Below are 23,341 nucleotides of genomic sequence, written 5' to 3' on the forward strand. Positions count from 1 at the left end.
TCCATACCAGGCAACATCCTGGTGAATCTCCTCTGCACCCTCTCCAAAGCATCCACATCCTTTTGGTAATGTCGTGACCAGGACTGTATTTCAAATGTGGCCGAACCAATGTCTGTAACTGTAACATGACCCACCAACTCTTGTGCTCAATACCCCATCTGATGAAGGAAAGCATGCCATGTGTCTTCTTGAGCACTCCATCAACCTACATTGCCACCTTCGGGGAACAATGGATTTGAACACCCAGATCTCTCTGTACGTCAATTTTCCCCAGTACATTTCCATTAATTATTTAGTTCGCTCTTGAATTGGATCTTCCAAAATCATCACCTTACATTTGTCCGAATTGAATTCCATCTGCCATTTCTCTGCCCAACTCTCCAATGTATCTATATTCTGCTGTATTCTCTGACAATCCCCTTCATTATCTGCTCCTCCACCAAGCTTAGTGTCATCTGAAAACTTGCAAATGAGGAAACTTACACCTTCCTCCAGATCATTTATGTATATCACAAACAACAGTGGTCCCAGCACTGATCCCTGTGGAACACCACTGGTCACAGGTCTCCATTTTGAGAAGCTCCCTTCCATTACTACTCTGTCTCCTGTTGCCCAGCCAGTTCTCTATCCACCTAGCTAGAAAACCCTGGAGCCTATGCAACTTCACCTTCTTCATCGGGGGAACTTATCAAACGCATTACTAAAACCCATGTATATGACATCTACATGGCTTCCCTCATCAATCAATTGTTACCTCTTCAAAGAATTCTATTAGGTTGGTAAGACATGATCTTTCCTGCACAAAACCATGCTGCCTATCACTGATAAGCCTATTTTCTTCTATATATATCCTATCCTTCAGTATCTTTTCCAGCAGCTTCCCTACCACTGACATCAGGCTCACCGGTCTGTAATTACCTGGATTATCCCTGTTACCCTTTTTAAACAAGGGGACAACATTAGCAATTCTCCTGTCAGCCAGAACCTCACCCACGTTCAAGGATGCTGCAAAGATATCTGTTAAAGCCTCGGCTATTTCCTCTCTCACTTCCCTCAGGAACCTGGGATAGATTCCATTTGGACCTGGGGACTTGTCCACCTTAATGTCTTTTAGAATACCCAACACTTCTTCCCTTCTTATGCCAACTTGACCTAGAGTAATTAAAGACATATCCCTAATCTTAACATCCGCCATGTCCCTCTCCTTGGTGAGTACCGATGCAAAATACGCATTAAGAATCTCACCCATTTTCTCTGATTCCACGCATATCTTTCCTCCTTTGTACTTGAGTGGCCAAGCCTTTCCCTTGTTATACATGATTAAAAGGCTTTGGAGTTTTCTTTAATCCTGCTTGCTGAGGATATCTCATGAGCCCTATTTACCCCCTTAATTCCTCGTTTCAGATTAGTCCTACATTCCTGATATTCTTCCATATACCACGCGGCCATCTCGTCCTCCCCGTGAATGACCAACCGTAAAGGCCGAATGGAGGAGTGGGCTCAACATGCCTGACTGCTGCTCAAAATCTCATTGTTAAAACATACATGACGTTTAGAATGAGATAGCAATATTGGCCCACTGTTGCAAATGGCAGAGAGTTCAATCTGGATGTAGGTTTGCTTGCTGAGCTGGGAGGTTTATTTTCAGCTGTTTTGTCACCATACGAGGTAACACCTTCAGTGAAGCCTTCGTCCGGAGGTTCACTGAAGATGTTAGGCAAAAGTGAGGACTGCAGATGCTGGAAACCCGCCTCTATTCCTGATGAAGGGCTTTTGCCCGAAACGTCAATTTTCTTGCTCCTCGGATACTGCCTGTCCGGCTGTGCTTTTCCAGCACCACTCTGATCTAAACTCACTGAAGATGTTACCTAGTATGGTGACAAAACATCTGAAAATGAACCTTCCAGCTTAATGAGCACACCTACATCCAGAACCTCAAACTGAGCTACAAATCTTCTCAAAACTCGCTAGTGGGTTCAATTTTTTTGGTGGTATTGATCTCAGCAGGAGGGAGAACTGCCCTGTGAATCTTAATGGAAACCAAACCTTTCTTGTGTGTAGTTGATCACCAGAGCAGGTTTTAACCAACAATCATAGGCTATGTGAGTGGGGGTGGGCGGTGCTTTTAAACATGGAGAGAAGATTAATTTTAAAAGTTACTGATTTAACATCTTCAAATTTTGTATTTTGCCATTTTACCTACCTTCATTTAGTAACCCAAGGTAAATAAGTTGTGTTAAAGTTAAAAACATGCACTAACATTGGAGTAAGTGACTTCACACAAACTATCACAACTGCTCAAACATCACCTGTCTGTACTTCAGCATTCACTCTGCTCACTAGTACCACACAGTAGCAGCAGACAGCACCCTCCACAAGATGCAACACAGTAACTCATCAAGATCTCTTCAAAAGTGCCATGGAAACTAGAAGGACAAGGACAGCAGATTTATCGGAACATTATCCCCTGCAAGTTCTCAGCAAATCATAGAATCCCTACAGTGTGGAAACAGGCCATTCGGCTGAACAAGTCCACACCGACACTCCAAACCCATTCCCAGACCCATTCCCCCTACCTCATTCCTCTACATTTACTCCTGACTAATGCATCTAACCCACACATACCCGAACACTATGGGCAATTTAGCATGGCCAATTCACCTGACCTGCACATCTTTGGACTGTGGGAGGAAACGGGAGCACCCGGAGGAAACCCACACAGACACGGGGAGAATGTGCAAACTTCACACAGAGAGTCACCTGAGGCTGGAATCGAACCCGGGTCCTTGGCGCTGAGACAGCAATGCTAACCACTGAGCCTCCACTAAGCCATGCACCATCCCGACTTGGAAATATATCGCTGTTCCTTCACTGTCGCTGGGTCAAAATCCTGGAAGTCCTCCCTTACAGCATTGCACATTGGATTGCAGTAGCTAAATAATCAGCTCACCACCACATTCTCAAGGGAAATTAGGGGTGTGCAAGAAATATTAGCTTAACAAGTCCCTTAAAAGAACAGTAAGAAAGTGACAACGCTGAATCACAAAGTCCTGGATGCTGGTCTCTTCCACAATGACAGGTCAGGGTTGTCAGCTTTGGTTCAAAATCAGAAGCCATTCCTTACCTGCAGAGGAGTGAATGCTGCACCGTGGGGGGTGGGGGGTGAATGTCAACAAACACCTTTGCAGACAAAGGTTAGAAGAAATTGAGAATTCTTTTCCCCAAATTGTAGCTTTTGATGACTGACATTTGTTGGGCACTGGTCTTCAAGGATATAGGACAAAAGGTAGGCAAAGTCCTGAGGCCTAGATCAGCCACGATTTGATAAAATGCCAGAGAACAGAACAGCCCAGAAGGTTTGAGTGACATAAATAGGTGGGGAACTTTTTCACTGGAGCGTAGGAAATTGAGGGGTGACCTTACAAAAGGTTTATAAAATCACGAGGGGCATGGATAAGGTGAATGGCAAGGGTCTTTTCCTAAGGTGGGGAGTTCAAAACTAGAGGACATATTTTTAAGGCGAGAGGTGACGTGTTTAAAAAGGGCATGACGGGCAATTTTTTTTTCACAGAGAGAGTGGTGTGTGTGTGGAATGAACTTCCAGAGGAAGTGGTGGATGCGGGTAAAACATTTAAAAGGATGAGTCCATGAATAAGAATTGTTTGGAGGGATACAAGCCAAGCACAAGCAAGTGGGATTAGTTTAGTTTGGGGTTATGGTCAGTATGGATTGGCTGGATCAAACAGCCTGTTTCCATGCTGTATGACTCTATGCATGTCTGTTGCCTGATTTTAACATTTGATTGTATTAATACCAAATTTTGATGATGGACAGGAAAAGCATCTTAACCTGCAACATTATCCAGTCATCCGTATTTCATCCTGATTAGATCTCCCTTCCATCACCCCCCTTCCCCCACCCCGCTCCCCCTCCCCATCCAGCAGAAACTGGTGTGGGTGCAGTACATACCATGCCCATGGGGGCCTCTGTGCAGCGGAAGGTCCAATAGAAAGGCACGCCAGATAACTCGCTCCTCAAGCTGATGCTGAGCAGGTTCCGAGCTCGCTCACAGATGAAACCAGGGAGGGGATCCCCACCTCCGCCTTGCAGCAGGGGGCCGACAGCCTCACGGAGATACCGGCAGAACGCTGCTACCGGCGCCTTCAGCCGTTTGTTCAACTCCTGGGAAGACAGAATCATAGTCATAGAATCACAGAATCCCGACAGTGCAGAGTCAGGCCATTCGGTCCTTCAAGTTCACATTGCCCCTCTGAAGAAGGTCGCATCCAGACCCCTATCCTATCCCTGTAATCCTGCATATCCCATGGCCAACACACCCTACCGACACATCCCTGAATACTACAGGCAACTTAGCAACTCCAACTAACCTGCATATCTTTGGATTGTGGGAGGAAACCAGAGCACTGGAAACCCACACAGACACAGGGAAAATGTGCAAACTCCACATTGACAGTCGCCCGAGACTGGAATTGAACCCAGGTCGCTAGTACTATGAGACACCATTGCTAACCACTGAGCCACCATGCCGACAACGGTGCCTAAGATAATGAGAAGATCCTAGAGTTGAAATGTCTAGTACAAGGAGCCATGCATTTAAGGTGAGAGGGGGCAAGTTCCAAGTAGATGTGAGAGGCAAGGGTTTTACACAGAGAGTGGGAGGAGTGTGGACCTCGCTGCCAGGGAGTGGCATTGGAGGCAGGTACGATAGAGGCGTTTAACAGACTTTAGATAAGCACATGAATATGCAAGGAATACAGGGATATGGAGCAAGACAGACAGGGGGATTCATTTAATGTGGTGTCATGTTTGGCACAACATCATGAGCCAAAGGGCCCATCCCTGTGCTGCACACTTCTGCATTCTACGCTCTCTTACCTTGATATTCTACATTTCATAGAATTGGAGGCCATTCAGCCCATCAATCTTACATAGCTGTACGTGGAGTAATCCAGTCAATCCTGTTCCAGTACATCATCCTGCAAGCTCATTTCATTGACGTGCTTTCAGTTTTCTTGCAGAACAATTAAAAATGTCCACTAACACCAGCCTCAGGGGTATAACAAATTCCAGAGTATTATCACTCACTGTGTAAAAAAAAATCTTTCTTGCACAATCCTGTGTACCACCTAACTATCTGTGTCCCACGATTTGATCAGCTAATGGAAACATCCTTTCTTTGTTTATTTACCTTCTCCAAAACGGTCATAACCTTGCACACCTCAATTAAACCGCCCCCCTCATCTCCTTGGATGCAAGAAGAACCTCTCCAGCTTCTCCAGCCTGACCGTTAATTAAAATGAAACCGAGAAATACAGGTGCTGTACACCTGAAACACAGGAACAAAAAACAGAAATTGCTGAAGAAACTCAGCAGGTCTGGTTGCACCTGTGGAGAAAAAGTAGAGATAACATTTCAGGTCCAGTGACCATTAAATAAAATCTTCCTCCTGTGGAACCATTCTGGTAAATCACCCCTGCACCCAGTGAGTCACTGCTATTCGAAATGGAAGTGGTTCCTTTCTTTGTATAGACATTGTTCGATTGCCCTTTCACAGCCTCTGTTGTGGCAGCCACACATGGATTCAATAAACAACGGGGAAAGCAGCAACCTTGGCTAGAGTTACTAAATCCCCAAAATAAATATTTAACCAAGGGAAGAGTTGCAAGCCTGCAGACTACTGTGAGGTGGGAGGGAAAGTGCTCTTGGTAGATGAGAAACATCCAACCTACAACAAATAAAAACATGTGAGAATGCATCTCAAAGGGGTAGAGGTGCAAAACGTTCAATTCCCACAAGCTGACCTCTCTCATCTTACTGAGCAGATACAATTTGAGTACATTCACAATTCGAACTATGATGGGTGGTGAATGTAGTGCAGTGCAGATGGAAGAGGTGAGTTTGGACCTATGATTTGCAAAGCACTGGGGGTTGCCTCACGTCTCGTATCAGTTGAAGAGGGGAATAGATAAGATAAATATCAAAGGTCTTTTTCCTCAGAGTGGGGGAGTTCAAAGCTAGGGGACATAATTTTAAGATGAGAGGAGACAGATTTAGAAAGGGCATGAGGGACAACTTGCGTACACAGAGAGCGGTTTGTGTGTGGAATGGACTGCCAGAGGAAGTGGTGGATGTAGATACGGTTACAACTTTTAAAAGACATTTGGAAAAATTCATGAATAGGAAAGGTTTGGAGGCTAATAGGCCAAACGTAGGCAGGTGGGACTAGTTTAATTTGAAAACATAGAACATTACAGCGCAGTACAGGCTCTTCGGCCCTCAATGTTGTGCCAACCTGTGAAACCACTCTGAAGCCCATCGAACTACATTATTCCATTTTCATCTATATGTTTATCCAATTACCATTTAAATGCCCTAAAAGTTGGCGAAGCTACTACTGTTGTAAGCAGTGCATTCCACACCCCTACTACTCTCTGCATAACGAATCTACTCTGACATCTGACCTATATCTATCACCCCTCAATTTAAAGCTATTTCCCCTCATGCTACCATCACTATCCAAGGAAAAAGGCTGTCACTGTCCACCCTATCTAACCCCTGATGATCTTATATGACTCACTTAAGTCAACGCTCAACGTTCTTCTCTCTAACGAAAACAGCCTCAAGTCCCTCAGCCTTTCCTCATAAGACCTTCCCTCCATACCAGGCAACATCCGAGTAAATCTCCTCTGAACTCTTTCCAAAGCTTCCACATCCTTCCTATAATGCAGCAACCAGAAATGTACACAATACTCCAAGTGTGACCGCACCAGAGTTTTGTACAGCTCATAGCTCTAAAACTCAATACCTCTATCAATAAAAGCTAACACTCAATATGCCTTCTTAAAAACCCTAACAACCTGGGTGACAATCAGGGATCTACGTACATGGACATAGAGATCTCTGCTCATCTACACTATCAAGAATTTTACCATTAGCCCAGTACTCTGCATTCCTGTTGCTCCTTCCAAAGTGAATCACCTCACACATTTCCACATTAAACTCCATTTGCCACCTCTTAGCCCAGCTCTGCAGCTTATCTATGTCCCTCAGTAATCTACAACATCCTTCGGCACTATCCACAGCTCCTGACCTTAGTGTCGTCTGCATTTTTACTAACCCATCCTTCTACGCCCTCATCCAGTGCTGACAAACAGCACTGGCCCCAAAACAGATCCTTGAAGTCCCCCACGAGTAACTGAACTCCAGGGAGAACATTTCCCATCAACCACCATCCTGTGTCTTCTTTCAGCTAGCCAATTTCTGATCCAATGGCTAAGTCACCCTCAACCCCATTCCTCTGTATTTTCTGCAACAACCTACCATGGGGAACCATATCAAACACTTTACTGAGATCCATATACACCACATCATCCGCTTTACCCTCATCCACCTGTTTGGTCACCTTCTCAAAGAACTCAATTAAGTTTGTGAGGCACGACCTACACTTCACAAAACCGTGTTGACTATATCTAATCAACTTATTCCTCCCTAGATGATTATAAATCCTATCTCTTATAACCCTTTCCAACACTTTACCCATAACCGAAATAAGGATCACAGGTCTATACTTTCCAGGGTTGTCTCTACTCCCCTTCTTGAATAAGAAACAACATTTGCTATCCTCCAGTCTTCTGGCACTATTCCTGTAGACAATGACGATATAAAGATCAAAGCCAAAGGCTCAGCAATCTCCTCCCTGGCTTCCCAGAGAATCCGAGGATAAATTCCATCCGGCCCAGGGATCTTATCTATTTTTACACTTTCCAGAATTGCTAACACCTCCTCCTTGTGAACCTCAGTAGCCTGTATCTCAGTATTCTCCCTGACCACATTGTCTTTTTCTAGTGTGAATACTGACGAAAAGTATTAATTTCGCCCTCCCCTTCCCCTTCCCCTCTAACACCACGTACAAACTTCCCACCACTATGCTTGATTGGCCCTAATCTTACTCTAGTCATTCTTTTATTCCCGATATACCTATAGAAGGCCTTAGGGTTTTCCTTGATCCTATCCAGTGACTTCTCATGTCCCCTCCTGGTTTTTCTTAGCTCTCTTTTTAAGTCTTTCCTGGCTAACCCATAACCCTCAAGCGCCCTAACTGAGCCTTCATATCTCATCTGAACATAAGCCTCTTTCTTGCTCTTGAAGAGAAATTCAACTTCTTTAGTAAATCACGGCTCCCACGCTTGACCACTTCCTCCCTGCCTGACAGATGCATACTTATCAAGGTCACACAGTAGCTGTTCCTTGAATAAGCTCCACATTTCAAATGTGCCCATCCCCTCCAGTTTCCTTCCCCATCCTATGCATCCTAAATCTTGTCTAATTGCATCATAATTGCCTTTCCCCAAGCTATAACTCTTGCCCTGTGGTATATACCTATCCCTTTCCATTACTAAAGTAAACATAACTAAATTGTGGTCACTATCACCAAAGTGCTCACCTACCTCCAAAACTAACATCTGGTCAGGTTCATTCCCCAGTACCAAATCCAATGTGGCCTTGCATCTTGTTGGCCTGTCTACATACTGTGTCAGGAAATCCTCCAGCACACATTGGACAAAAATTGACCCATGGAAAGTATCCAAACTATAGTATTCCCAGTCAATATTTGGAAAGTTAAAGATTCCCCATAACAACTACCCTGTTACTCTCACTGTGATCCGGAATTATCTTTGCTGTCCTTTCCTCGACATCTCTGGAACTATTTGGAGGCCTATCGAAAACTCCCAACATCTCCTTTCCTGTTTCTAATCTCATCCCATACTAACTCAGTAGAGGAGTCCTCAAATGTCCTTTCTGCAACAGTAATACTGTCCTTGACTAACAGTGCCGTGCCACACCACGCCCTCTTTTCATGACTCCTCACATACTGAAACTGTCCTTGTCCAAATGCAACAAGAACTGGGCAATATCCAGGCTTGAGTTGACAGTGGCAAGTAACATTTGTACCACACAAATGCCATGCTATGACCATCTCCAACAAGAGAGAATCTAACCATCACTGTTTGACATTTAATGGCATCATCACTGAATCTCCCACCACTAATAACCTGGGTCAGAACAATACTGTAGCTATAAGTGTGATTCAGAAGCTAGGAATCCTGCAGCAAACAACTCACCTCCTGACTTCCCAACTCCCATCCGCCATCTATAAAAGCATAAGTCAGGAGTGTGATGGAATACTCCCGACTTGCCTGGATGGATGCAACTTTAAAAACGCTCAAAAAACTTGACACCATCCAGGAAAAAAGAAGCCCATTTCACTGGCATCACCGCCACAAACATCCAATTCCTCCACCATTAATGCTCAGTACCAACAATGTGTACCATTTACAAGTCACACTGCAGAAATTCACCAAAGCTTCCCAGACGACACCTTCCAAATCAATGACCTCTACAACCAGAAGGACAAGGACATCAGATCCCTGGGAACACCATCACCTGCAAGCTCCCCTCCAAGCCACTCGCCTTCCTGACTTGGAAATATATTGCCGTTCCTTCAATGTCACTGGGGCACTTCCTGGAACTATCTCCCGAATGCATTACTCTTTTTCAGAACAGAAGAATAGGAGGTTTGAGGAAAAGTCATACTGGACTTGAAACACACACACACACTGTTTTTCTCTCCACAGATGCTGCCAGTCCTGCTGACTCTCGGGCACTTCCTGCTTTTTATCCATTAATCTCTGTTTTCACTCACTCAGCCAACTTGCTACAGTCCCTTTCATTCTGTCAGCTATAACTTTTTCAAAGGTCTGCTGTGCGGCACACATCAAGCACTTGGGAAGTCCATCACAGCCCTCACATGCTCCCAATGTTTCTATTCTTAGCACTGCTGCCTCACAACGCCAGGGTCCCAGGTTCGATTCCAGCCTCGGGCAACTGTCTGTGTGGAGTTTGCACATTCTCCCCGTGTCTGCGTGGGTTTCCTCCGCCTGCTCCAGTTTCCTCCCACAGTCCAAAGATTGACAGGCTGGGTGAACTGGCCGTACTAAATTACCCATGGTGTTCAGAGATGTGTAGGTTGGGTGCATTAGTCAGGGGTAAATGTAGAGCAATAGGGAAGGGGAATGGGGCTGAATGGGTCACTCTTTGGAGGATCAGTGTGGACTTGTTGGGCTGAAGGGCCTGTTTCCACACTGTAGGGATGCCATCATTCTATGTTACACAGGCCTTGCTTTCTCTCAAATATTAAAGGTTGAAGGTGATCTACTGGAGGTGTTTCGTAAGAGAAAAATATTTGATGAAGGGAAACTATTTCCTCATTTCTGGGAGAGTTGGTGAAGGAATTGCAAAACATAACCTTAGTGCTGTACATCTCTATAACTATGACTATGAAACCGAGAGCCAAGCCGGACAGGAGTGGTGTTAAGAAACAATCTCGTCACAAACAAGGTAGTTGCAATCTGGATCTTCTCCTCCACATCTCTCAAGGTTGGAAGAGTAGAGGTCAATAGAAAATGTTAAAATTCAGATTGATCGATATTTTTATGAGAACATTATTAGAAGTTATGAAAGCAGGTCAATGGAGTAAAGATCTGTCATAAAGCAGCTGAATGGTGAACAGGCTCTAGGAGTTGTCAGAACTACAACTCCCATCAGCACCTGTGGACTGAACCATCTGTCCAATGACAAGCTTCCAGCCTTCAGTGCGCAAACGCAGGACTCAAAAGGCAGCATGGGTAATGTAGTCCATCCAGTATATGCTGAAGGAAGTGAGCAAATCAGAAAAGTTGAGTGGAAAGAGAAATGGTCAATGTCTAGTGTCTGACCTAACTCTTGTTCAGAACAGAAAGGGGCTGGAAAATGCTGGTTTTATGTTGTAGACGCAAGGGGTATTGAAGTGAGAGAGAGAGGAAGAGATGGTGAGGGTGCCCAGGGTGTAAACTATCGGGTAATAGATTTAAGGTGAGAGGGGCAAGATTTAAATGGAGTAGAGGGGTAACTTATTAACGCAGAAGGTGGTGTGTGTTTGGAATGAGCTGCCAGAGGAAGTGGTGGAGGCTGGGTCAATTACAACACTTAAAAGGCATCTGGATGGGTATATCAACAGCAAGGGTCTGAAGGGATATGGACCAAATGCTGGCAGGTGGGACTAGATTGGGTTGGGATATCAGCATGGACAGGTTGGACTGAAGGGTCTGTGTCCGTGCTGCATGACCCTGTGATTCCGAGTGAATCGTCTTCATCTGCTCCTGAGATTAGCCGAACAACTGGAGCTGGGCCTTTTGGATCATCTCTCTCGCCCATGTTTCCTATGCCATTTCAAAGACATACCTGAGCCCTTTCTTTCAGATCCTCCGAGTTCATCTCCTCCCACCAGACACTGTTGTGATCCCAGAGCATCAACTTGTAAGCAGTGTCACTAAAAGTGGCCTTCAGCAAGAAAGAAGAGTCTCCAATCCGCACCGAGATCCACGGCTGAGTGAGGAGATCATCAGCCAACTTCTCCAATTCAGCCATCAAAAAGGAAAGTCCTGGAATTAACAAAAAGTCTTGTCCTCAAAGCACTTTACAGTTAATTACATATTTTCTGAAGTGTTATAAGCAAAACAGGGAAGTCAATAACCAAGTTCCTTAACTGTTTAAGGATAAATATTTTCCAGAGGGAAGGGGTCTCTCTTTTTGAATAGTGCTATTAGATTTTTAGGTGAGAGGGTAGACAATTTTGATTTAAAATCTCATTTAATAGACAGTAGCTCCAACACTGCATCAATCCCTCAGTGTCAGCACAGACTCCAACTCCTAGAGTTACACTTGAACCAACAACAACTTGGCTCGGGGGCAAGGATGCTACCCTTGGGTCTGGAACAGGGGTATAAATTGGAGTCATGAAAATAGGGCCCAGGCTTTAGAGAAGCCCACTGTGTTTGGTTGGGGGTGAGGGTCTGTGATTTCTGTCCCCGCTTCTGCTACGTCCTGACCCATTCCTGATGCAGTTAGTGCTGTTCGGCAACATTCTCTTCTGCCTAAGTCCTCACGGCCCCTAAATGTGGAAAAGAAAATTAGGATGGGAAAGAATTCCTTTCAGCTTGACAAGCATATTCCCTTTTGTAATAGAATAATCAATAAAAGCTGACCTAGCCAGTGACACCCACATCCCAGAAATGAATAAAAAGTTCAGTCAGCCACCAGAGAGAGAAACAGGTCGAATATTTCAGGTCTGTGACCCTTCGTCAGAATGATATCTGCTTTCCCGAGAGAAACTGTCAGTAAGGACTCAACAAGCGGATATTCTTTACAACAGAAAAGGCCAAGGAATGACCTAAGTGTTTGACCTTTACAATTAAAAAAAAAGTGTGATCGTTCATTTCTCTATTCTAAACAACTGGTGCCAGTTACATTGTTAAGTTTAAATTGAGAATGATAGACTTGTTACTATCCAAGCACATTAAAAGGGATTTAGGGCAATGGTGGATAATATGGAAATAAAAGAAGTATGGATGCTGGAGATCCGAAACAAACCAAATCAGAAATTGCTGAAGAAAGGGAACTCAAAACATTAACTGTTTCTCTGACCAGAAAAGCTGCCCGACCTGCTGTGTTTCTCCAGCATCTGCAGTTTTCTGCCTTGAGTTGAGTGACCAAGACACTTCCATACGTACAGTGACCATTACTTTTGTTCTTTTTTTAATTTATTCATTTGCGGGATGAAAGTGTCACTGGCCATGTTTAATTCCTCATCCCTAGTTCACCCTTGAGACGGTGGGAGTGAGCTGCCTTCTTGAACCATGACAGTTCATGTCCTGTGGATTGACCCACAATGCTATCAAAGAGGAAATTCCAGGATTTTGATCAAGGGACAGCAAAGGAACGGCGATATATTTCCAAGTCAGGAAGGTTAGTTGTAAATGGGAACATCACCTCTTGAAGGTGGTGTGTTCCCATATATCTGCTGCCCTTGTCCTTCGAGATGGAAGTGGTCGTGTTTTTGGATACACAATACTCCAGATGTGGTCTTACCAATGCCTAGGAGATTGTGAGAACTGCAGATGCTAAAGAGTCAGAGTCAAAAAGTGTGGCGCTGGAAAAGCACAGCAAGTCAGGCAGCATCCAAAAAGCAATCCCTTATTCCCAATTCCTCCGCCTCCGTAGTATCTGCTCCCAGGAGGAGCAATTCCACCCCAGGACATCCCAGATGGCCTCCAACTTCAAGAACTACAATTTCCCCTTCCACGTGATCAACAATGCCCTCCAGCACATCTCCTCCACTTCTCGCACCTCCACCCTTGAACCCCACCCCTTCACCCTCAACAAGAACAGAATCTCCCTGGCCTCACCTTCCACCCCACCAACCTCTGGATACAATGCATCATCATCTGCCATTTCTGCCACCTACAGTCAGATCACACCCACCAAGGATATATTCTGCCCCCACCTCCCCAACCCCTATCCACAGAGACCATTCCCTCCATGACTCCTTCATTAGCCCCACGGCCCCCACCCTCCACTCCCGGCACCTTCCCCTGCCACCACAAGAGGTGTAAAACCTGAGACCACACCTCCCTCCTCAACTCCATCCAAGGTCCCAAGGATCCTTCCACATCATCTGGCAGAGATTTCCCTGCCCATCCAAACACCTCATCTGCTATTTCCATTGATCTCAATGTGGTCTCCTGCATACTGGGGAGACAGGACACCAACTCATGGAATGTTTCAGATAACATCTCTGGGACATTTGCACCAACCATCCCCACCACCCTGTGGCTAAGTACTTCAACTCCCCCTCCCATTCCGCCAAGGACATGCAAGTTCTGGGCCTCCTCCACTGTCAAATCCTAGCCACCTGATGCCTGGAGGAAGAACGCTTCATCTTCCACCTTTGGACTCTTCAACCACACAGGATCAACATCAATGTCACCAATTTACTTGCTTCCCCTTCCGCTACCTCACCCCAGATCCAACCCTCCAACTCGGCACCGCCCTCTTGAACTGTCCTACCTGTCCACCTTCCTTCCCACCTATCTGCTCCACCCTCCCCGCGGACCTATCACTATCACCCCCCCACCTGCTTCTACCTATTACATCCCACCTACCTTCCCCCACAACCTCACCCTCTTATTTATCTCTCAGCCCCCTTTCTCCACCCCATTCCTGATGAAGGGCTTATGCCCGAAAGGTCAACTGTCCCACTCCTGGGATGCTGCCTGACCTGCTGTGCTTTTCCAGCACCGCACATTTCAACTCTTACCAACGCCTGTATAACCGAAGCATAACCTCCCTATCTTTGCATTTAATTCCCCTTGCAATAATCCATACATTCTATTAATTTTCCTAAATGGCATATTATAACTGCATACTAGCCTTTTGAGATTCATGCAGTGGAACATCCAGATCTCTCTGCATCCGAGATCTGAACATTCAGATATGCTTTTTTTTGTTCTGCAAACATAGACAATTTCACACTTTTCCACATTGTACTTTGAATATCAAATTTCTACTACCGACAAGATGCACTGCAGATATTCATCAAAGATCTTGAGACAGCATTTTCCAAGTGCAAAACCACTCCCAACCAAGGACGAGGGCAAGCAGTTACATTGGAACACCACCCCCTGCAAGTCCCATTCTGAGCCAATCACCATCCTGACATGGAAATATATCATTGTTCCTTCAATGTTGCTGGGACAAAATCCCAGAATTCTCTAAGGATATTGTGGGTCTACCTAAAGAAGGTATCTCACCTCCACCTTCCTAACAGCAACTAGGGTCTGGCAATAAATGCTGATCCAGCCAGCGACACCCACATCCCATGTGTGAAAGAAAAAAAAACAAATTTGCCAGGTCTTTGCTCACTCACTTTTTTATTGGTTTATTGACAGATTAATTGAAATATTTATTGTCAGTTGTATTGAAATACCGTGAAAAGCTTTGTTCACGAGTTGTAACAGCAAATCATAGTAAGCAAGGATGTACAGAACAAAAGATTTAGATGGAGGCATACAGGTTACATTGCACAGGGCTTACAAGAGAGATGAACGTTAGCAAGGTCAGCATTATTTGAGGTCAGACAGTCATAGATTCACAGAGATGTATAGCATGGAAACAGACCCTTCGGTCCAACCCGTTCATGCCGATCAGATATCCCAACCCAATTTAGTCCCACCTGCCAGCACACGGCCCATATCCCGCCAAACCCTTCCTATTCATATACCAATCCAAATGCCTCTTAAATGTTGTAATTGTACCAGCCTCCACCACTTCCTCTGGAAGCTTATTCCATACACATTCCACTCTCTGCAAGAAAAAGGTGCTCCTTAGGTCTCTTTTATATCTTTCCCCTCTCACCCTAAACCTATGCCCTCTAGTTCTGGACTCTCCCACCCCATAGAAAAGACTTTGTCTATTTATCCTATCCATGCCCCTCATAATTTTATAAACCTCTATAAGGTCACCCCTCAGTCTCCAATGTTCCAGGCAAAACAGCCCCAGCCTGTTCAGCCTCTCCCTGTAGCTCCACTCAATATTACAAGAACAGCCAGGAAGAAGCTGTCCCTGAACCTACTGGTGAGTACGTTCAGGCTTCTGTATCTTCTGCCTACCAGGAGAGGCTGTAGGAGATCATTATCGGGGTGGGATGGGTCTTTGATGATGTTGGCAGCCTTTCCGTTGCAGCGAGCTATGTAAATGGAATCCATAGATGGAAGGTTTGTTTTATGATGGTCTGCGCTGAGCACATCACCCTCTGTCGGGCAGAGCAGTTGCCATACCAGGCCGTAATGCAACCAGACAGTATGCTTTCAATGGTGCATCTGTAAAAAGTTAAAAGTCACACAACCCCAGGTTATAGTCCAACAGGTTTTATATGGAGGCACTAGCTTTCGAAGCACCTTTGCGCCTCCAAATAAACCTGTTGGATGATAACCTGGTGTTGTATGATTTTTAAGTTTGTCCACCCCAGTCCAACACCAGCATCTCCAAATCATGGCCTCTGTAAAAGCTGGGGAGGGTCCTTATGTATAACATGGAGTTGGGTCTCAGATTAGCCACTGTCTCAATGAAAAATGGAACAAAGTCGTGTACTTTCAACGTCAAATTATTAATGACAGGGAAATGAACCAGAAATATAAAATATTGAGGGTTTTTTTTCCCCCTGGATGATAATCACAAAATAGTTAATTACTTAAGAAACTGGTCTCACCCCTGGTTGGTTTTACCAATCATTGTGTAAAACACGAGATTGTAAATATTTTCAGATAGACAGCGATTAAAGTAAATAAATAATAAATAGTTTTTTTTAAATGTGGTGGTTAAAAAGGGGATTGTTGACACTGACGGACCGAGCCAGGCACCAAATGAGGGAAGAGGTTTAGAGACAAACACAAAAGGTACGTCCAGCCGAGAAATTAAACAGGACGGTTCAAAGTTTTAAAATATTTATACTTTTTAAAGAAAAACAAACAAACCTCAGCTCCGAAACTCTGACTTCCTGCTGCTGCCACCGGACCGTCCACAATCTCAGTCTCCAGGAGAACAAGAGGTTCCTCACAATCGTTCCGGACACTAACCCAACACCTTGTCTGTGACAGAGAGCTTCAATAAAATAGGAAAATATTCTGCTGGTTACACCTGAACTCTTGGAATTAATTCGATTTTTCATATGAAACTCACCTACACCCTTTCAGTCTTATATTTTCCTTATTCCGAGTAAAAATGTTTCACACTTTTCTTCCAAACAACATCACAATTTTCTACTTTTCCTGCACTACTGAAATAATGATATTTTCTGATCAACCTGTTTTGAGATGTTGCAACACACCTCTACACCAGGTTGGATTCTGAACCTCATTTCTTCCTAGATCAGAGGTAGGGACACTACCACCGTACCACAAGAACCCTTGCACTAAACCAACTCTGCTTTGAACCCCAACTTTCAAAATAGAATCGTAAATATAGAATCACAAAATGTACCTGGAAACTTCTTGAAAATGGTTACAATTTTACTGCAGGCTAGTTCACACAAAGTCTACATTTCAATTTGTCTTGTCAATAGGATTCATGTAACCAGATACTGGATTAGTGGTGCTGGAAGAGCACAGCAGTTCAGGCAGCATCCAACGAGCAGCGAAATCGACGTTTTGGGCAAAAGCCCTTAATCATCATGTAACCAGATTCCAGTCAAGGATAAATTGTGTTTTCTTAAGCTTCTTTTTAATTGAATCAAGCAGAAGATGGTTTTGAATCGTGGATTTGACAGAAATGCTGAGTAGGAGAGTTTAAGATGAGACCAAAATCTTTGCCTCTATTTTGCTTCTCTTTCTTTATTTTATTGGTACCTTAATACCTCCCTCCAGGATTGGAGGATTTGAACCATAGCGAGAGGCTGAATAGGCTGGGGCTGTTTCCCTGGAGTGTCGGAGGCTTCGGAGTGACCATATAGATGTTTATGAGGAACATGGATAGGGCAAATAGACACGGTCTTTTCCCTGAGGTGGAAGAGTCCAGAACTCGAGGGCATAGGTTCAGGGTGAGAAGGGAAACGTTTAAAAGGGGCAACTTTTTCACACTGAGGGTGGTGCGTGTATGGAATGAGCAGCCAGAGGAAGTGGTGGAGGCTGGTACAACTGCAACATTTAAGAGGCATTTGGATGGGTATATGAATAGGAATGGTTGAGAGGGATTTGGGCCAAGTGCTGGCAAATGGGACTAGATTAGGTTAGGATATCTGGTGCACTGAAAGGTCTGTTTTACGTGCTGTTATTTCTTTGACTCTATGCTAATGACTACTATCAGGCAGTAGCAGTGTGGTAAGGTCACGAAGCTAGTGGTTCAGAATGCTTGGGCTAGTATTCTGTGGGTATTGGTTTGTGTCCCACCATGACAGGTGGTGAAATTTTAATTGAATAAAGATCTAGAATTACGAAGCTAAACATTGATGATTGTTGTAAAAAGTCCATGTGATTCACTACTTCTCTGTAGGAATAGGAATCTAACCTACATATGACTTCAGGCCCAGAGCAATGTGGTTGCCTCTTAACTGCCTCCCTGAAATGGCATTAGGAAGCCACTTGGATGCAATTAGGATGGACAACAAATGCTGGCTGAGTGATTATCATATTCCACAAATGTTTTCTTTGAAATTGAGTGGATGGATAATTGAGTATATTCAACACAAGACAGCTTTTTAAGAAGAAGGGGAAATGGAGATCGTGCTATAAACTCATGTGAGACACTGACTCCTGCTTCACAAATACCATAGTCTAAAATTCCCACTTGTGTGACTCTCCCCTCCGTATGCCTGTAATCTATTTCAGTCTTAAACCTTCTGAGAACTCTGCATTCAGCTTGTCTCTTGTGTCCTTGATTTTCTTCACTCCAGCACTCACAACTGTAGATATTTTTTAATCAACCTTTTTGTATGGATCATGACACCTCTGAAACAAGTTGGACTTCAACCAGGATATCTAGCCCAGAGTTAGGAACTCTACCACTACACCAGAGGACTCTCAAATCTGTGGATTGTACTCTTCCTAAGTAGATCCTTTTTGCTTTATGGCTAACCATCTATTAAGACACTCATTTAAAAAATATATCTTTAACCAGGCTTTTGATTTTATTTGTGTGCAATTTTCTATTAGACTCCTGTGAAGAAACATGAGGCATTTTGTTATATTAAGTGTGTTATATAAATAAATACGAGTTGTTGTGGTATTATATTGGAATTCACAACACCATGATATCCCCACAGACAGTCCCTTGGTAATATCAATGGGCTAGTCATTAAACAATCTCAAGGCAATGCTCAGTGACATGGGTTCAAATTCCACATTAGGCTCATGGTGAAAATTGAATAGCCATGGCTTTGTAAAACCCATTTGATTCACTAATTTTCTACACTGAATGTCTGGGACTGATGGTTAGGGGGTTAGTGTTCAAGCTAGCTGAGAGTACTGTTGCCAGTGTTGGACTGAAGAAAATCAAGGATACTAGGGAAGGGAAGGACACACAAATGACCATTTTAGGTTTTGGTGTATGTGAACCAGGAACCAGTGTCTCATACGAATGTCTTTTCCTTTTCCTGAACACCCAATTATCTATCAACCTTTGTGCTGAGGATACTCAATGGTTCATCTACAACTTTGTACAGCAGGTTAGATCATGACTTCTTGATCTAACACCTGCAATGCAAGCACAGCTTCTCGAGTTGTACATAGATATTTGCGAAAGCGACAGTGCCTGGTTGTTCACGTTTCACATTGTAGATTTCAGGTGATGACCGTTTCACACAAGCCTCGAGTTGCCACATAGGTTGATTTGTGATGAAGAGTCAGCGTTCTCAAAACGTTAGCTTGCTGCCTCTCCATGGATGCTGCCTGACCTGCTGTGATTTCTGGCATTTTTTTGTTTTCAGTCTGGGCTGACTTTTGTTGAGTGCACCAAATGTTTTAAACAAGCACTCCCAGTGCTCATCTAGGGCAATGATTTGCCAGTTCAGTCAAAAGTGAAGTTTGGCTTTCTGATATTTCACTTTGTTTTCTCACTCACACTTATTACTCCTTCTGACCTCAGCTGGTTTTTTTTCACTATTAAAATAGCAGTTTGGATGTGTTGTGACATTAGTCTTAAGCCTGGACAACTTATGTTTTCAGAAGGTGTACTCCCTACTCGAGGATTGCATTGTGCAGTCTGAGCTGAATTTGCTCAATTTCATGATGATCGCTTTGACAGTTTTCATTGCAGCTTCAGCTTTTCCAGTTATTGGGAAGAATATGGAAATGATAAACAAAAATAGAAATTGCTGGGAAAATGTTTTCAAGAAGGGTCACTGAACTTTAAACATTAAGTTTGCTTTCTCTCCACAGAAGCTGCCAGACCCTTTGAGACTTTCCAGCAATTTCTGTTTGCTTTCAGATTTCCAGCATCTACAGGTCTTTATTTGTTTTGTACGTGTGGAACTTATGTCTGGTGTTGAATTTCCCAATTGTTTATGAAGTGGCTGAACTCTTCATTGTGAATTAAGAGCAATTGCCACTCATTACAATGTCAGGAATGTCATACTGACTAATGTGTGCTTTCAAACATCCAAACAATCTCACAGTAATCTACAACAGTGACAGGATCATTAGTTCCTGTGTGAGGAGGAAAGGAATTAACCCGCTACTTCGTTCACAATCTGTCTGGGATGGCATGTGTCAGAAGCAGCTCTTTAGTTTGCTGAGCTTGGTAATGATTACAAGCACTGCACTAGTTGTGCGGCTCTTGTTAATGATAACGCCTTAATAATCACTCTGTGGTTAGTTTAGTTAAGACAGTAAAATGTAATTTCAAAGGATATTGACAAGCTGGTGCAGTGGGTAGATAGAAGGCATAAGAGAATCAATGCAAAGATGTGTGAGCTGGTCAGAAGAACACAAAGACAATTGAAAAAGGGCGGGGTAAAATTATAAAAGGGGTGCAGGAGCACTGGGATTTGATTTGATTTATTATTGTACCTGGGACTACGATGTTGTGGCCATCACGGAAACATGGATAGATGAGGGACAGGAATGGCTGTTGGAGGTTCCTGGTTACAGATGTTTCAGTAAGATTAGGGAGGGTGGTAAAAAAGGAGGGGGGGTGGCATTGCTAATTAGAAATGGTATAACGGCTGCAGAAAGGAAGTTTGAGGGGGATCTGCCTCTGGAGGTAGTATGGGCTGAAGTCAGAAATAGGAAAGGTGCAGTCACCTTGTTGGGTGTTTATTATAGGCCCCCCAATAGCAGCAGAGATGTGGAGAAACAGATTGGGAAACAGATTTTGGAAAGGTGCAGAAGCCACAGGGTCGTAGTCATGGGCGACTTCAACTTCCCAAATATTGATTGGAAGCTCTTTAGATCAAGTAGATTGGATGGGGCGGTGTTTGTGCAGTGTGTCCAGGAAGCTTTTCTAACGCAGTATGTAGATTGTCCAACCAGAGGGGAGGCCATATTGGATTTGGTACTCGGTAACGAACCGGGACAAGTGGTGGGCTTGTTAGTGGGTGAACATTTTGGTGATGGCGACCACAATTCTGTGACTTTCACCTTGGTTATGGAGAGAGATAGGTGCGCACAACAAGGAAGTTTTTACAATTGGGGGAAGGGAAATTACGATGCTGTAAGACAGGATTTGAGAAGCATACGTTGGGAGCATAGGCTGTCAGGGAAGGATGTGGTGGAAATGTGGGACTTTTTCAAGGAGCAGATACGACGTGTCCTTGATATGTATGTACCAATCAGGCAGGAAAGAAATGGTCATGTGAGGGAGCCTTGGTTGACAAGGGAGGTTGAATGTCTAGTAAAGAGGAAGAAGGAGGCTTACATTAGGTTGAGGAAACAAGGTTCAGACAGAGCAGTGGAGGGATACAGGATAGCCAGAAGGGACCTGAAGAAAGGGATTAGGAGAGCTAAGAGAGGGCATGAAAAATCCCTGGCGGATAGGATCAAGGATAACCCCAAGGCATTCTATGCGTATGTGAGAAACCTGAGAATGACCAGAACGAGGGTAGGTCCGATCAAGGACAGTGGTGGGAGACTGTGTATTGAGTCGGAAGAGATAGGAGAGGTCTTGAACAAGTACTTCTCTTCAGTATTTACGAACGAGAGGGACCGTATTGTTGAAGAGGAGAGTGTGAAACGGACTGTTAAGCTAGAAGAGATACCTGTTAGGAAGGAAGATGTGTTGGACATTTTGAATAATTTGAGGATAGACAAGTCCCCCGGGCCTGACGGGATATATCCTAGGATTATGTGGGAAGCAAGAGAGGAAATTGCAGTACCGTTGGCAATGATCTTCTCGTCTTCACTGGCAACTGGGGTGGTACCAGGGGACTGGAGAGTAGCGAATGTTGTGCCCCTGTTCAAAAAAGGGAATAGGGATAACCCCGGGAATTACAGGCCAGTTAGTCTTACTTCTGTGGTAGGCAAAGTAATGGAAAGGGTACTGAGGGATAGGATTTACGAGTATCTGGAAAGACACTGCTTGATTAGGGACAGCCAGCACGGATTTGTGAAGGGCAGGTCTTGCCTTACAAGTCTTATTGAATTCTTCGAGGAGGTGACCAAGCATGTGGATGAGGGTAGAGCAGTGGATGTAGTGTACATGGATTTTAGTAAGGCATTTGATAAGGTTCCCCATGGTAGGCTTATGCGGAAAGTCAGGAGGCATGGGATAGAGGGAAATTTGGCCAATTGGATAGAAAACTGGCTAACCGGTCGAAGTCAGAGAGTGGTGGTAGATGGTAAATATTCAGCATGGAGTCCAGTTACAAGTGGAGTTCCACAGGGATCAGTTCTGGGTCCTCTGCTGTTTGTAATTTTTATTAATGACTTAGATGAGGGAGTCGAAGGGTGGGTCAGTAAATTTGCAGATGATACAAAGATAGGTAGAGTTGTGGACAGTGAGGAGGGCTGTTGTCGGCTGCAGAGGGACTTAGATATGATGCAGAGCTGGGCTGAGGAGTGGCAGATGGAGTTCAACCCTGCCAAGTGTGAGGTTGTCCATTTTGGAAGAACAAATAAGAATGCGGAATACAGGGTTAATGGTAGGGTTCTTGGTCAGGTGGAGGAACAGAGGGATCTTGGGGTCTATGTACATAGATCTTTGAAGGTTGCCACTCAGGTGGATAGAGTTTGTAAGAAGGCCTATGGAGTATTATCGTTCATTAGCAGAGGGATTGAATTCAAGAGTCGTGAGGTGATGTTGCAGCTGTACAGGACTTTGGTTAGGCCACATTTGGAGTACTGTGTGCAGTTCTGGTCGCCTCACTTTAGGAAAGATGTGGAAGCTTTGGAGAGGGTGCAGAGAAGATTTACCAGGATGTTGCCTGGAATGGAGAGTAGGTTGTACGAGGATAGGTTGAGAGTTCTCGGCCTTTTCTCGTTGGAACGGCGAAGGATGAGGGGTGACTTGATCGAGGTTTATAAGATGATCAGAGGAATAGATAGAGTAGACAGTCAGAAACTTTTTCCCCGGGTACAACAGAGTGTTACAAGGGGACATAAATTTAAGGTGAAGGGTGGAAGGTATAGGGGAGATGTCAGGGGTGGGTTCTTTACCCAGAGAGTGGTGGGGGCATGGAATGCGCTGCCCGAGGGAGTGGTAGAGTCAGATTCATTGGCGACCTTTAAGCGGCATTTGGATAGGTACATGGATGGGTGCTTAATCTAGGATAGAAGTTCGGCACAACATCGTGGGCCGAAGGGCCTGTTCTGTGCTGTATTGTTCTATGTTCTATGTTCTATATATCTAGGTACAGTGAAAAATATTGTTTTGCGTGCAGTACAGGCAGTTCGTACCATACAAAGGTCATTAGGATAATAGAACAGAGTGGGAGACAGTGAGGACTGCAGATGCTGGA

The 23,341-nt window shown here is 44.3% G+C and overlaps 1 protein-coding gene across 1 annotated transcript in view; it reads right to left on the reverse strand.

Annotated features, from left to right (window-relative positions):
• The window catches only part of nhej1 (nonhomologous end-joining factor 1), a 303,495-nt gene extending 286,986 nt beyond the window's left edge, over positions 1-16,509 (reverse strand). The window contains exons 1-3 of the mRNA XM_072579950.1: positions 16,431-16,509; positions 11,302-11,501; positions 3,970-4,182 (exon numbers count right to left, since the gene is read on the reverse strand). Of these exons, the coding sequence (XP_072436051.1) occupies positions 3,970-4,182; positions 11,302-11,487 (399 nt within the window). The 5' untranslated portion in view covers positions 11,488-11,501; positions 16,431-16,509. The remainder of the gene's footprint in view (positions 1-3,969; positions 4,183-11,301; positions 11,502-16,430) is intronic.
• Positions 16,510-23,341: the final 6,832 nt, after the last annotated feature.

Source organism: Chiloscyllium punctatum, chromosome 10 (genome assembly GCF_047496795.1).
Source record: "Chiloscyllium punctatum isolate Juve2018m chromosome 10, sChiPun1.3, whole genome shotgun sequence".
NCBI classification, from domain to species: domain Eukaryota; kingdom Metazoa; phylum Chordata; class Chondrichthyes; order Orectolobiformes; family Hemiscylliidae; genus Chiloscyllium; species Chiloscyllium punctatum.